The sequence below is a fragment of the Labeo rohita genome, chromosome 2 (assembly GCF_022985175.1).
Source record: "Labeo rohita strain BAU-BD-2019 chromosome 2, IGBB_LRoh.1.0, whole genome shotgun sequence".
Classification (NCBI taxonomy): Eukaryota; Metazoa; Chordata; class Actinopteri; order Cypriniformes; family Cyprinidae; genus Labeo; species Labeo rohita.
This window is the reverse complement of record NC_066870.1, coordinates 3,372,609-3,385,337: the sequence shown is the minus strand read 5'-3', so window position 1 is coordinate 3,385,337 and position 12,729 is coordinate 3,372,609. Positions and strand designations below refer to the sequence as shown.

Here is a 12,729-nt window from a genome sequence, read left to right as displayed (position 1 = left end):
CGTCTGCTCACTACCCAGCAAAGGCATCTGCTAGCACCTTCAAAAAAAACCCTGAGTCATCTGTCCAGTTGCAAAGCTCAAAAAGTCGTCTTATCCAAACCCGCAGGGACTCTGTCCAAGTGGAAAACCTTCACCTGATAAACAGTATCGCTTCTCACCTGGTGTGCTTAGAGGAGTTTGCACTTCGATGTTCTGTATGAGCCAGCTCTAAAATGAGCCTGTTCAACACTTGCATTTTCTCTTCCCCCGCATTTCAGGATGGAGAGGTAGATTGATGTGTTATGACTGTTCAGAATTGTCCGTGTGCAATAAAAAAATCAAAAAGGGCATTCCTTATCTTCTTACACTTACTCAACCTCACTCAGCGCTTCAGATTGTTCTTTTGAGGTGAAATTCCTTAGCTGTTGCCCTAAGGTAAAGCGGGGAGTTTATCTGACACACTCAACTAAAGTGCGACCAAAACTCATAACATTAATTTGATGTTGTGTGAGAACCACAACAATTTGGTTCCCCATGCGAGGCGTATTACAGCACTTTCCCCACAGGGAATGGGTGAAGTCTGCATGCTGAACTGCCCAATGAGAGGTGACATTGTGCAAACACAAACTTTCGTAAGGCCTCTTTCATTGCCTTATCTTGTGCTTGTTGTGCACCAGCGATTTGATGTTGCTTTGTATAACAAGTACTGGTGAAAGATACATTATGCAGATGTGCTGGGACACATCATCAGTAATGTATCCTGGGTTATTGGGTGTTTTGGGTCTTTCAACATCATCATTGGGTGTTTCAAGTCTTTCTACATCATACACCCTTGCCCAGGTGACCCAGCTGAGCCCCCACCCCTGGACACATCATCAGTAATATATCTGGGGTCATTGGGTTTTTTGGGTTTTTTAACATTATTCACCCTTGCCCAGGTGACCTGGCTGAACCCCCAAACACATCATCAGTAATAAATCCTGGGTAATTGGGAGTTTCGGGTCTTTCTACATCATACACCATTGCCCAAGTGACCCGGCTGAGCCACCGGCCCGAGACACATCATCAGTAATGTATCCTGGGTCATTGGATGTTTGTGGTATTTTAACATCATACATCCTTGCCCAGGTGACGCGGCTGAGCCCCCACCCCTGGACACATCATCAGTAATGAATCCTGGGTCATTGAGTGTTTCGGGTCTTTCAGCATCATAAACCCTTGCCCAAGTGACCTGTGTCCCAGCAGTGTTTGTCCGCAGTTCTGCCCTCTTAATCCAAAGGCACGTAGTGGCTTTCTCTGCAGCTTCGTTTGCAAATCTGATCACCTTTCTCTTTGCCTTCTGGTGATGCCTAGTAGTGTAAACACTTTGCAAAGTGAACGCCCTGCAAATCCTCTGCAGCCCACCTCCAGAGGCTCACAGTGAGTTTGCCAGCCCTGCCTCCTGTACTCTTTAACTAGATCCTAGTGCTTGGCGCGCTTCGTCTCATTGGGAATCCACCACTGTTAACTGTATATAAAGATGCTGGAGTTGCTGTAGTCCATGTTATATTCAATATGCACCAGTAATGCCACTGCAGTCCTGCTTATACTAACATATTGTGACAAATGGCTGGCTACTTAACCACTGAGGATATGTTTATATTTGTCTGTATGGTGTTTGCAGTGATTGCCACCTAAATGTTGCATGAATAATATTCTTCCAAGACACCACTCTGTGAGTTAGATCAGTTCTACGACACTGGACACTGTTCCCCATATGATCAGCTATCAGTGCACTGTGGAGTAAACCAAAATCAAAAGGGAATGTATCCTAATCTATAATCTATATCTATATCTAAATGTATAATCTCTGATCATTCTTGTAACCTCAGTTTCCAGAGATGAGGGAACGAGACATTGCTTTTACTGGCTGTTATTGTACTTGAACTATCAGCAGAGCTGCCAGTTACTCCTCAGTCACAAGCTTTTGATGATTTGCAATTTGGCAGCACTTTATATAGGCTTAGAGCCACTTACATTTGGTGCACTTTAACGCCACTGGCCAGTGCAAGACACTAGTGTGATTCAGTAATGCTTCAGTATTTTTGGAGAAAGGTAATTTCCCATAGCATTAGCTATTGACGCCACGTCTCACTTCCTCATCTCAGGGAACACAACTCAGGGAACCACTCACATTTTCTTTAGAAACATGTTTTAAATTGTCCTTCTCTATACACTATTGATATTTAAGCTGCATGTAGCTTGTATCTCAAAACCAAATGAAGGTGCTTCTAATCAATATGTGCTGAATCGATTTTACTTTACCCTTCAAGATTGGCTGTAAGGTGGCCGTCACTCTCTTCTTGTACTTCTTGGCGACAAATTATTACTGGATTCTGGTGGAAGGCCTGTACCTGCACAGCCTTATCTTCATGACCTTCTTCTCAGACAGGAAGTACCTTTGGGGCTTTACTTTGATTGGCTGGGGTGAGTAAACAGTCTTCTTCATGTACACTCATTTCCAACACACGACACTAGGACATAATTGTTCGGCTTCTGGCTATGGAATTAATGCTTTCTTCGGACATCTTCTCCAGTTAATTTGAAATTGGCTATCAGTTGGGCTAAATGGTATATTGAACAGATTTTTAATTTTATTCTTGAACAATGGTTACTTTGTTACTTTGCAGTTACTTTGAGGTATTGCTAATTGTTTCCAGTGCAGCACAGTGGTATACGCTATATCTTCTGGAGACTGCAGCAAATAGTTTTCTACATTTGTGGATTTACTTTGGACTCCACGGTTCCTGCATTGTACACACTGTGCGGAAAAGTTGTACATGCACAGCGCATACAATGTGGATGCTGTGAAGCTAAGCCACTTCTCTGTTGCTAATACCAGTGTTGCAGAGCCAGGGATCAACTATAGGATTTTTTTTTTTTTCTGCTGGGCCAGTACTTCTGAGTTACTTATAAATGCTTTGCCAGCATTTTCACCACCACCACCATAAATAAATATTTATTTATTAATGAAATATAGAATACATTTGCAATGACCACTGGAAATTATACAGAAAAAAAGACTAGCAATTTGCAGAGATGGGAAGTAACTAAGTACAAATACTTCATTGCTGTAATTCACTATTTATTTTTCTAAACTACTTTTTAATTTTACTCATTACATTTTTACACAGATATATCTGTACCTTCTACTTCAGTTTCAGTCTGCATTTTGTGGATCACCATTCGAATACAAATCTCTAAATCATGAATCGGTTAGTTTGTACTGGCAACATGAATCAGCTTGTGCACGCTCTGCATCTCCACCAAACATTTCCATCAGAGTAATCTATGGGAGTGAGTCAAGAATAGAGTGTAGTTTTGTCTTTGTTTACTTAGTTAAGCACTAGCAACTCTTAGCAGTATCCAGAGGATTAATAATACCTACTGTAAACTAAACTAAATTAATTACTATCATCACTCAAAATACTGTATGCTAAAGAACATCATTATTATCTACTGTAAAGTTACAGTAGTAATTTAGCAAACAAATGTTATAAGACAACCTTTTATAATACGTTTAGAGTAAGCCAGGACAGATAACAACACAACAAAAAACCATGGTTACTATAATTAACCCATGGTAACCACAAATTAACATGGTTAATTTTGGTGAAAAAAAAATACGACTTAATATTAGAATTTTTTCTGTAAAGATGTTGTCATGATGTAATTATTATTGTACTAATTTTGACATTTAGGCAATTTAGAAAATATAGAATTATTAAATCTATAGTATTTAGGTAATTTTAAGATAAAACAACCAACACATGGTCATAATGTGATACTTTAAATTGACCTAAAATAAACTTATGTTATTGCAAACCAAATACAATGAGGTGGTTGTTTTGCAAGAAGGTGGAGACCTTTCTGTTCATAGCAGTAGATGGCTGACGGGAAAAGGGAAAGGTACAAGAAAATTTGTGAAAAAACGTAAACACGCACAGCGAGATGCAGAGAGATATCATGGAAGAGTAAGAGACTGAAAAGGAAAATGTAAATGAAGGTGCAGTTCAAGAGAGAACCTTTAATTATTTTGCACGGCCCCAGTCTAAGGTTTTAAATCTTTTTTTAAATGTGATGGCCATACAAAAATAGGGTTTTCTGTGGTTCAGAATTTGTTGTCAGTGAATGGGAATGGCCTGGATGAGTGTGAGACTTCCCGGCCTGAAATTTAGTCCCAGTCCTGCCCTGTTCTACATGCTATAGTGGTTGTTCAGCCTTGATACATTCATTAGCTAACAAAATTTTAAATATACGTTATTTTGTATTAATGTGTCAATATGACGTGAGGTCCAGTTGCCAGCGTGACACTAAAACAGGCAGTAGTAATGGGTACTTTTTACTTAAGTACATGTCAGAGCTCATACTACTTATTTTAGCTTGAGTAAAAAAAGTGTAGTCAGTACTTCCACTTTTACCAGAGTATTTTTAAACATGAGTATCTGTACTTCTACGTAAGTGAAGGATGAGTGTACTTTTGCCATCTCTGGCAATTTGAAAGTGAAGGTCATTAAAGGTTTCACTAAACAGGTTTCATCAAACAGGTGTTCCTGCGATGTTCGTAACCATCTGGGCCAGCATGAGAGCCACTCTTGCTGACACTGAGTAAGTGTTTGTTCTTGAAATTGTTTGGGGCAATATTGGCATGGGTGCATTTACACAGGAATGCAATATTAATTCAGTCTGTGGAACAAATAAAATATTCTCTACTTAAATAATGTAAATAATGTATGCACATGCAGAATGTTTTGCAAAAGACTCCAGAAATAAAACACTCTTTGTATGCTGTCTATTAAATATTAATAGGATGTCTGGATTGAGCTTTCAAAAAGTGATTGATCTGGTTTATGATCTACAGGTGCTGGGATTTAAGTGCAGGGAACCTGAAATGGATTGTACAGATCCCTATTCTGACAGCAATTGTTGTAAGTTTCAATAAATACAAATAAGTAGGAAAATAAATAAGTAGGTATTTTTATTTATTTATTTATTATAAAAAGTTTTATAATATAAAATTATGAAAAGTATAAATTGTCAAGTGTCTATAGTTCTTTTAAGCTCTTTATGATTCATACAAGATTCTCAAGTCTATATTATACAATATTATACTTACTGTATTTTTCTGCCAGTTCCTTGAATGTGAATGCATTGTAAGAATCATTTGGCAATGCAGTTATTTCATGTGTCTATTAGTTGTAAGTCTTAATTATGATCCATTAAAGCAGTGTATATACTTTTCTCCCAAAGGTAAATTTTTTGTTGTTCCTGAATATAATTAGAGTTTTGGCAACAAAACTGAGAGAAACAAATGCAGGAAGATGTGACACCAGACAACAGTTTAGGTAAGTTTATTCATTTTATTATTACTATTATTATTTTGAATACACAACATCTGAAATACACACTACCATATGAGATCAGTAAGATTTTATGTTTTTGAAAGAAAATTCTTATCTTCACGGTGGCTGCATTTATTTGATCAAAACTACAGTAAAAAACAGAATGTTGTGAAATATAATTATTTATTTAAAATATATAATTATTTTAAAATATCTGATTTCTATTTTAATATATTAAATTATCAATAAAAACCTATATTTTAAATTTATCATATATATATATGTTTATTACATTTTAAAATATATATATTTTTAAAAGTGCAAGAAGTTGCTGATTTGCTAAAGTTAAAGCCACTTTTTTTCAGGAGTCTCTAAAGAATAGCCATTAGTGTGACATTATATGTGTACAATAATGTATACAATTATTTGTATCAATATACATGCTTTTACTTTTATTTTTGATTGATTTAATGAATCCTTACTGAATAAAAGTACTTAAAAAAAAAAAAAAAACATACTGACCCCAAACTTTTGAACGCTACTGAATATTGAAATATAGTTTGGTTATTTATCTTCTTTGTTGTCCTTTATCTTTTTCTTTATGCTACAGAAAGCTGTTAAAATCAACACTGGTTCTTATGCCGTTGTTTGGGGTTCACTACATTGTGTTCATGGCAATGCCCTACACAGAAGTGTCTGGAGTGCCTTGGCAAATCCAGATGCATTATGAAATGCTCTTTAACTCATTCCAGGTAATGTTTCAAATAAGATGTAGACAATCAAGATATGACATAGACACCAAAGTATGTTGCTATAATTTGAATCTTTATATTTAAATTCATGCTCTTTTTTCCAGGGATTCTTTGTTGCAATTATATATTGCTTCTGCAATGGAGAGGTGAGAACAAACTTTTATATAGTTGTAATTATAAATTATTTTCACTGTTTGTATTACTTTTTTTTTTTTGCTAAATAGCATGCTGCTGCAATAATGGAAATTTGTTAGTAAGAGCACTTTATAAAATTGTATAGCACTTACTATTAAATTTTGAATTTGCCCTATTTATTTTCAAAAAACGATTTACTGCTTTAATCATTTCATATTTAATTTGATATGTTCTTTTAACCAACCCCCCCAAACCCAAACATTACCACTGGTTAACCTCTTGAAATATTTATTTATCCATTGTTAGATCATGATATTTCTTTCTTAATGATCCTACATCACTAATCGAATATTAAAATGAATTGGTATGTGTTTACATTTACATAATTAAAGTATTATAAAGTATTTACATGCTAACTGTTGTTTTAATGTATATGCAATTGTATTGCAGTATTACTGATACATTCAATCAAATAATCATACAAAATTTGACCCTGCAATATCATGCACTTTCTCAACTAAACCTAAACTTTTTTCCCTGAATAGTAAAAATGACTTTTTTTGTTCTCTTTCTCCAGCTCACAGTGTATTCACTGGTGATTTAGGTGCTTTGTTCTTAATAGCTATATTTATTTATTGTTCGCATTTGTTTGAGAAATGGCACACAAGAGGGGTCTCGAGGCACTGGTTTTCCCTTATTTATGCACATACTTGTGCAGTTACTGCTACAATACTGCATACTTGCTACAATACGTGTGATTACCTATGGCTGAATCTTACCCATTAGTGTGACTTTGTCCATATGCCTATTGCACTTCATTGCACTCTAGTGTGCTGTTGTCAAGAACATTAATGAGAATTAATGGGTTCATTTAAATGACTGTGAAGAAACAGTAAATGTATAGCTTAAAAATGGCTGAATGCGCATCTCCTTTGCAGGAAAATCACTAGTCTTGACCAGAATATGAACCTTTGAGAAAACAGTGTCTGTCTTTCATTAGTATTTCTAGCAGTTGTTTATAGTAGAATATAGAAAAAAGTAAAACAACAACTTGTTTTCAGTATTGGGTAGATTACTTACAAATCCATTACTAATTCCAAATTACATGATAAAAACTGTAGTTAGTAACATAATCCATTACATTACACATTTTAGGTAACAATCAGACTACTCTTTGATTACTTTTGACCTAACTCATCACATTGATTTGAACAGGATAATGTTGTACCATATTGATATAATTAATTAAATCATAAATGTAAAACAATATAATAAATACAATATAATATAATTCATGTAATTAACATAAGACACTTACTTTGACACTTACTATTTCATTAGTTTACCTGCATGTCATGTGACCATTAATGAACTGTGAAAATGTGCTAATTATAAACTTATAACTTTAAAATGTCAGAGTGTACTTCAAGTAAATTTATTAGGTGAAAGAGGTTTGCTTGACCCCCAAAAAAATAAATTCCTGCATTACATATGCACAGCTATTCAAAGTTTTGGATCAGTAAGATTTTTTTAATGTTTTTTTATTTTTTTATTGAGTCTCTTATGCTCATCAAGGCTGTATTTATTTGTTCAAAAATACAGAAAAAAGTAATTTTCTGAAATAGTATTGTAATTTCTAATACTGCTTTTCTATTTCAATATACTTATAATATAATTTATTTCTGTGATGCAGCACTGAAATTTTATCAGCCATTACTCCAGTCTTCAGTGTCATGTGATCCTTCAGAAATCATCGTTTTGAAACTGTTGTGCTACTTAATATTTTTTGGAACCTGTGATACATTTTTCTTTGATGAAAAAAAAAGTTAAAAAGAACAACATGCATTCAAAATATAAATCTTTTCCAACAATTTTCCTAATGTGCCTTATGTTCTATTTTGAATAAACACTGTTCTTTTTAACTTTTTATTTATCAGAGAACCCTGAAAACAGTGTCAAAGGTCCCAAAAAATATAAAGCAGCACAACTGTTTCCAACATAGATTGTAAATCAGCATATTAGACATCTGAAGGATCATGTGAACCTAAAAGAAAATTCAGCATTGCATAACAGGAATAAATTTAATTTTAAAGTATATTAAAATAGAAAACTCTTTTGATCAAATAGATACAGCCTTGAAACTTCTTTAAAAAACATTAAGAATCTTACTGATCCCAAACTTTTGACCGGCAGTGTACATAAGAAATAACATGAATTTGTGCATTTGAATGTGTGTGAAAGACAAAAACCTTCCAAAGACAAAGTAATACATGATTAAATAATACACTGAGTGATAATTCAAATAAAAATCAATGTGTTCATCAGTAGTTGATGCAATGTTGAAATGATGAGGGGGAAAAAAAATGTTGTGTGGCCTCTTATGTTTCTGTAAAATTACAGTATCTCAAAAAAGTGAGCACACCCCTCACATTTCAGCAATCTTTTTTGTATATCTTCTCAAGGGACAATACTATAGAAATGAAACTTGGATATATTTTAGAGTAGTCAGTGTGCAGCTTGTATAGCAGTGTATATTTACTGTCCCCTAAAAATAACTCAACATACAGTCATTATTGTCAAAACAGCTGGCAGCAAAAGTGAGTACACCCTAAGTGATAACAGCACTATGTCATTTAACCATGCAAAGCCACATGTCCTATTCATTCATGTTTTTGTCTGCATGGCAGGACCATACAAAGTTGTGTATCTTGTATTAGAGCAGTTAAAATTTGGTTCTTTGAGTACAATTCTCTCATTCTGACCACTGGATGTTCAACAATGCACCTCATGGCAAAGAACTCTCTGAAGATTTGAGCAGAATTGTTGCTCTCCACAAAGATGGCCTAGGCTGTAAGAGGTTCAGTAACAACCTGAAACTGAGTTACAGTACTGTGGCCAGGGTCATACAGAGGTTTTCCAAGATGGGTTCCATTTGGAATAGGCCTCACAAGGGTCGATCAACGAAGTTGAGTGCTCGTTCTGTGCGTCAGGTGCAAAACCTGGCTTCAAAAAACAGATGCATGAGTGCTGCCAGCATTGCTTTAAAGGTTGCAGAAGTAGAAGGTCCGCTTGTCACCGCTCAGACCATACGCTGCACACTGCAACAAGTCGGTTTGCATTGGCGTCATCCGAGACAGTTGCTGAAGACAACCTGTCCGAGAGCATGAATTACTGGAACCATGTCCTATGGTCCGATGAGACTAAGATGGTGTCCAGCGTGTGTGGTGATGCCCTGGTGAGGAGTACCAAGAAAACTGTGTCTGTCCTACAGTCAAGCATGGTGGTGCTGCATGAGTGCTGCTGGTACTGGGGAGCTGCGGTCCACAGAGGGAAACATGGATTCCATTATGCACTGTACATTTCTGAAGCAGAACATGATGCCTTCCCTTCAGAGACTGGGCCGAACGGCAGTTTTCCAACATGATAATGACTCCAAACACACCACCAAGATGACAACTGCCTTGCTGAGGAAGGTGCAGGTGAAGGTGATCTGACCTGAACCATATTGAGCACCTATGGGGCATCCTCAAGCGGAAGGTGGAGAAGCGCCATGTGTCTAACATCCAGCAGCTCCATGATGTCCTTATATAGGATTTGAAGAGGATCCCAGCAACAACCTGTGCAGCTCTGGTGAATACCATGCCCAGAATGATAAAGGCAGTGCTAGATAACAATGGTTTGACAGAAAATATTGACACTTTGGACACAGTTCTGACAAGTTTACTTAGGGTGTACTCACTTTTGCTGCCAACTGTTTTGACAATAATGGCTGTCTGTTGGGTTATTTTTAGGGGACAGTAAATATACACTGCTATACAAGCTGCACATTGACTACTCTAAAATATCCAAGTTTTATTTCTATAGTATTGTCCCTTGAGAATATATACTAAAATGATTGCTGAAATGTGAGGGGTGTACTCACTTTTGTGAGATACTGTGTATCCACCTGACTAGTGACTGTTCTTTGTCACTTTAATTGTTTACTAAACTGGAATAATTTCTGAATGGATATAAGTGATATGAATAAATCACAAATCATGAAAAAAAGGGTAAAAAAAAAAAAAAAGAAATAGGGAGAATCAATAAGTTACGATTCATTTATTGCTAATGTGTAAATCATTGAAACAATAAAAAACGTAACTGTAATCTGATCTGATTACATAATCCAGATTACATGTAATAAATTATTACCCAACTCGCATATATTCTCTTTCTTTTCACTCTTTAGGTCCGGGCAGAAATCAAGAAGTCATGGAGTCGGAGGACACTCGCTCTGGACTTCAAGAGAAAAGCCCGGAGTGGCAGTAACACGTATAGCTATGGACCCATGGTGTCTCACACCAGCGTCACTAACGTGACCGCACGAGGCCCTCTGGCCCTGCACCTCACGACCCGCCTGAGGCCCGTCTCCATCAACGGCCACCGGAACCTTCCGGGATACGTGAAGAACGGCTCAGTCTCTGAGAACTCCATCCCGTCCTCGGGTCAGGAGCTCAACATACAAGAGGAAGAACCTTCGAAGAACTTCCACATGGAAAAAACCATCCCGGTGGTGGAGGAGGAAAGAGAAACAGTCATGTGACATTAACAAACTTTAATAAAGACAATGAAAAATGCTGAAGGATTAGAGAGTCCTTTGTTTCTCAGGATTTCCTCACAATTTGGGTTGTGGGACCATCTCAGATGTACAGTTGGAGACACAGCGACGGACCAAATGGACCAGATATGATCTGTGTCTTTTAAATGAGCCACATGTTCTTGCGAGACTGGAAGCTACTATAGGCACCAGGCCATCTTCACCAGCAGTATTTGGAGGATGAGAACGGTGAACGAACAACGCTGATGCTTTTAGATTGTCACATCACTTCCTTACATGAAGAATGGTGAGTTTGCTTCAGGATCAAGTCATATGAAATGTATGGCACTGTGGACCGTGAATTGTAAATAGTACACTCATGATATTTTAAATATATATATAAAATGTTCTTGATCAGCACTAATATAATTTTATTTACAGATGCAACTGCCAGTAGGACACTCTTTGCATTATGATAGCAGGTGTTTGCTAGTAGGATGTGATATTTATATGTCTCGAAGCCGATTGTGTCTCGTTTATCCACGTGTTTAATGGGTAGATTTGCCAAATCTTGCCAAACTGTCTCTCTTTTCTTCATGAGTCTGACAGTGAAAACAAAAGTTGATTCCCTTCGAATCTGTGTAGGTTTATACAGTTCAAGCTTGAGTTATTGCCGGTGATGATAAAGTAATTAATGCCAGTGGTGAAACGTCAAAGCATTTTGTTATTACGACAGACATATACTATACTAAGCATAAAAGAGAAATTCTGTCTGTATTTTTTATTTTCAGGGTCATTTTGGGCTGCCTTAACCATTGCAATTTATTATAGCAAAGCTTTATAATACTATTAATAATAGCATTTATAAAAAATAACAGTCCACCACAAAATCTCTTGATACGTGTGGGTAGCTTTTCAATGACCATTTTCATAATCCAAAGGGGAAATTATCATATAGTCTGAATATATATAAGAAGTGTTGGCGAAAGTTACTTGTAACAGTAATGCATTACAGTATTGTGTTACTCCCTAAAAAAGTAACTAATTGCATTACTAATTGCATCTACCCTGGACAGGGCTTGCTTGTTTGCTTTTAATAAAAAGTTTTATTTTTGTCAAATGTAAAAGCTCTTTCACACCAAAAGTGAACTGAATAAGCCTCAGACTAAGGGAAATGTAAATTCACATCTGTACAGAAGTGGGCACAGCTCAAACAAACCTTTCAGCTGAAGAATTGCATGAAGAATAGGATGCAGGAGAAGAAAGTTCAACATTCTTCAGCAATTAAAAAATGAAACACCAGTGTTATGTTTATCTAAAGTCATTTTTGAATATTGGTGTGGTTGAATTGGATCATCGAAGGTCACCAGCAAAGACACGTTATTTGTGCTATCTAACCTATTTAAAGCTGCAGTCCATAACTTTTGGCATTCTAGCGGTTAATAAGCAGAACTGTGTGAATCTTGCTGAAGTCGGAACTGCTTCTCTCTGTTTACAGTTGAGGTCAAAAGTTTGCATCCCCCTTTCAGAATCACTAAAAATGTTATTTTACCAAAATAACAGGGATCAAACTAAATGCATGTTATTGTTTATATAGTACTGCCCTGAATAAGATATTTGACATAAAAGATATTTACATATAGTCCAGAAGAGAAAATAATTGTTGAATGTATAAAAATTACCCAGTTTAAAAGATTACATACGCTTGATTTGTAATACTGTGTTTTTACCTGAATGATACACAGCTGCTTTTTTCTTTCCAACAATAAATGTATGATTTTGAGATCCATCTTTTCACAATGAGGACAACTGAGGGACTCATATGCAACTATTACAGAAGGTTCAAACACACACTGATGCTCAGGAAGGAAAAACAATGCATTAAGAGCTGGGGGGGGTGAAAACT

At 36.2% G+C, this 12,729-nt stretch overlaps 1 protein-coding gene across 1 annotated transcript in view; it reads left to right on the top strand.

Moving 5' to 3' along the window:
* Nucleotides 1-12,705, top strand: part of pth1r (parathyroid hormone 1 receptor) — a 94,780-nt gene extending 82,075 nt beyond the window's left edge. The window contains exons 7-13 of the mRNA XM_051095277.1: nt 2,292-2,445; nt 4,566-4,626; nt 4,880-4,946; nt 5,269-5,363; nt 5,971-6,112; nt 6,217-6,258; nt 10,476-12,705. Of these exons, the coding sequence (XP_050951234.1) occupies nt 2,292-2,445; nt 4,566-4,626; nt 4,880-4,946; nt 5,269-5,363; nt 5,971-6,112; nt 6,217-6,258; nt 10,476-10,829 (915 nt within the window). The 3' untranslated portion in view covers nt 10,830-12,705. The remainder of the gene's footprint in view (nt 1-2,291; nt 2,446-4,565; nt 4,627-4,879; nt 4,947-5,268; nt 5,364-5,970; nt 6,113-6,216; nt 6,259-10,475) is intronic.
* Nucleotides 12,706-12,729: the final 24 nt, after the last annotated feature.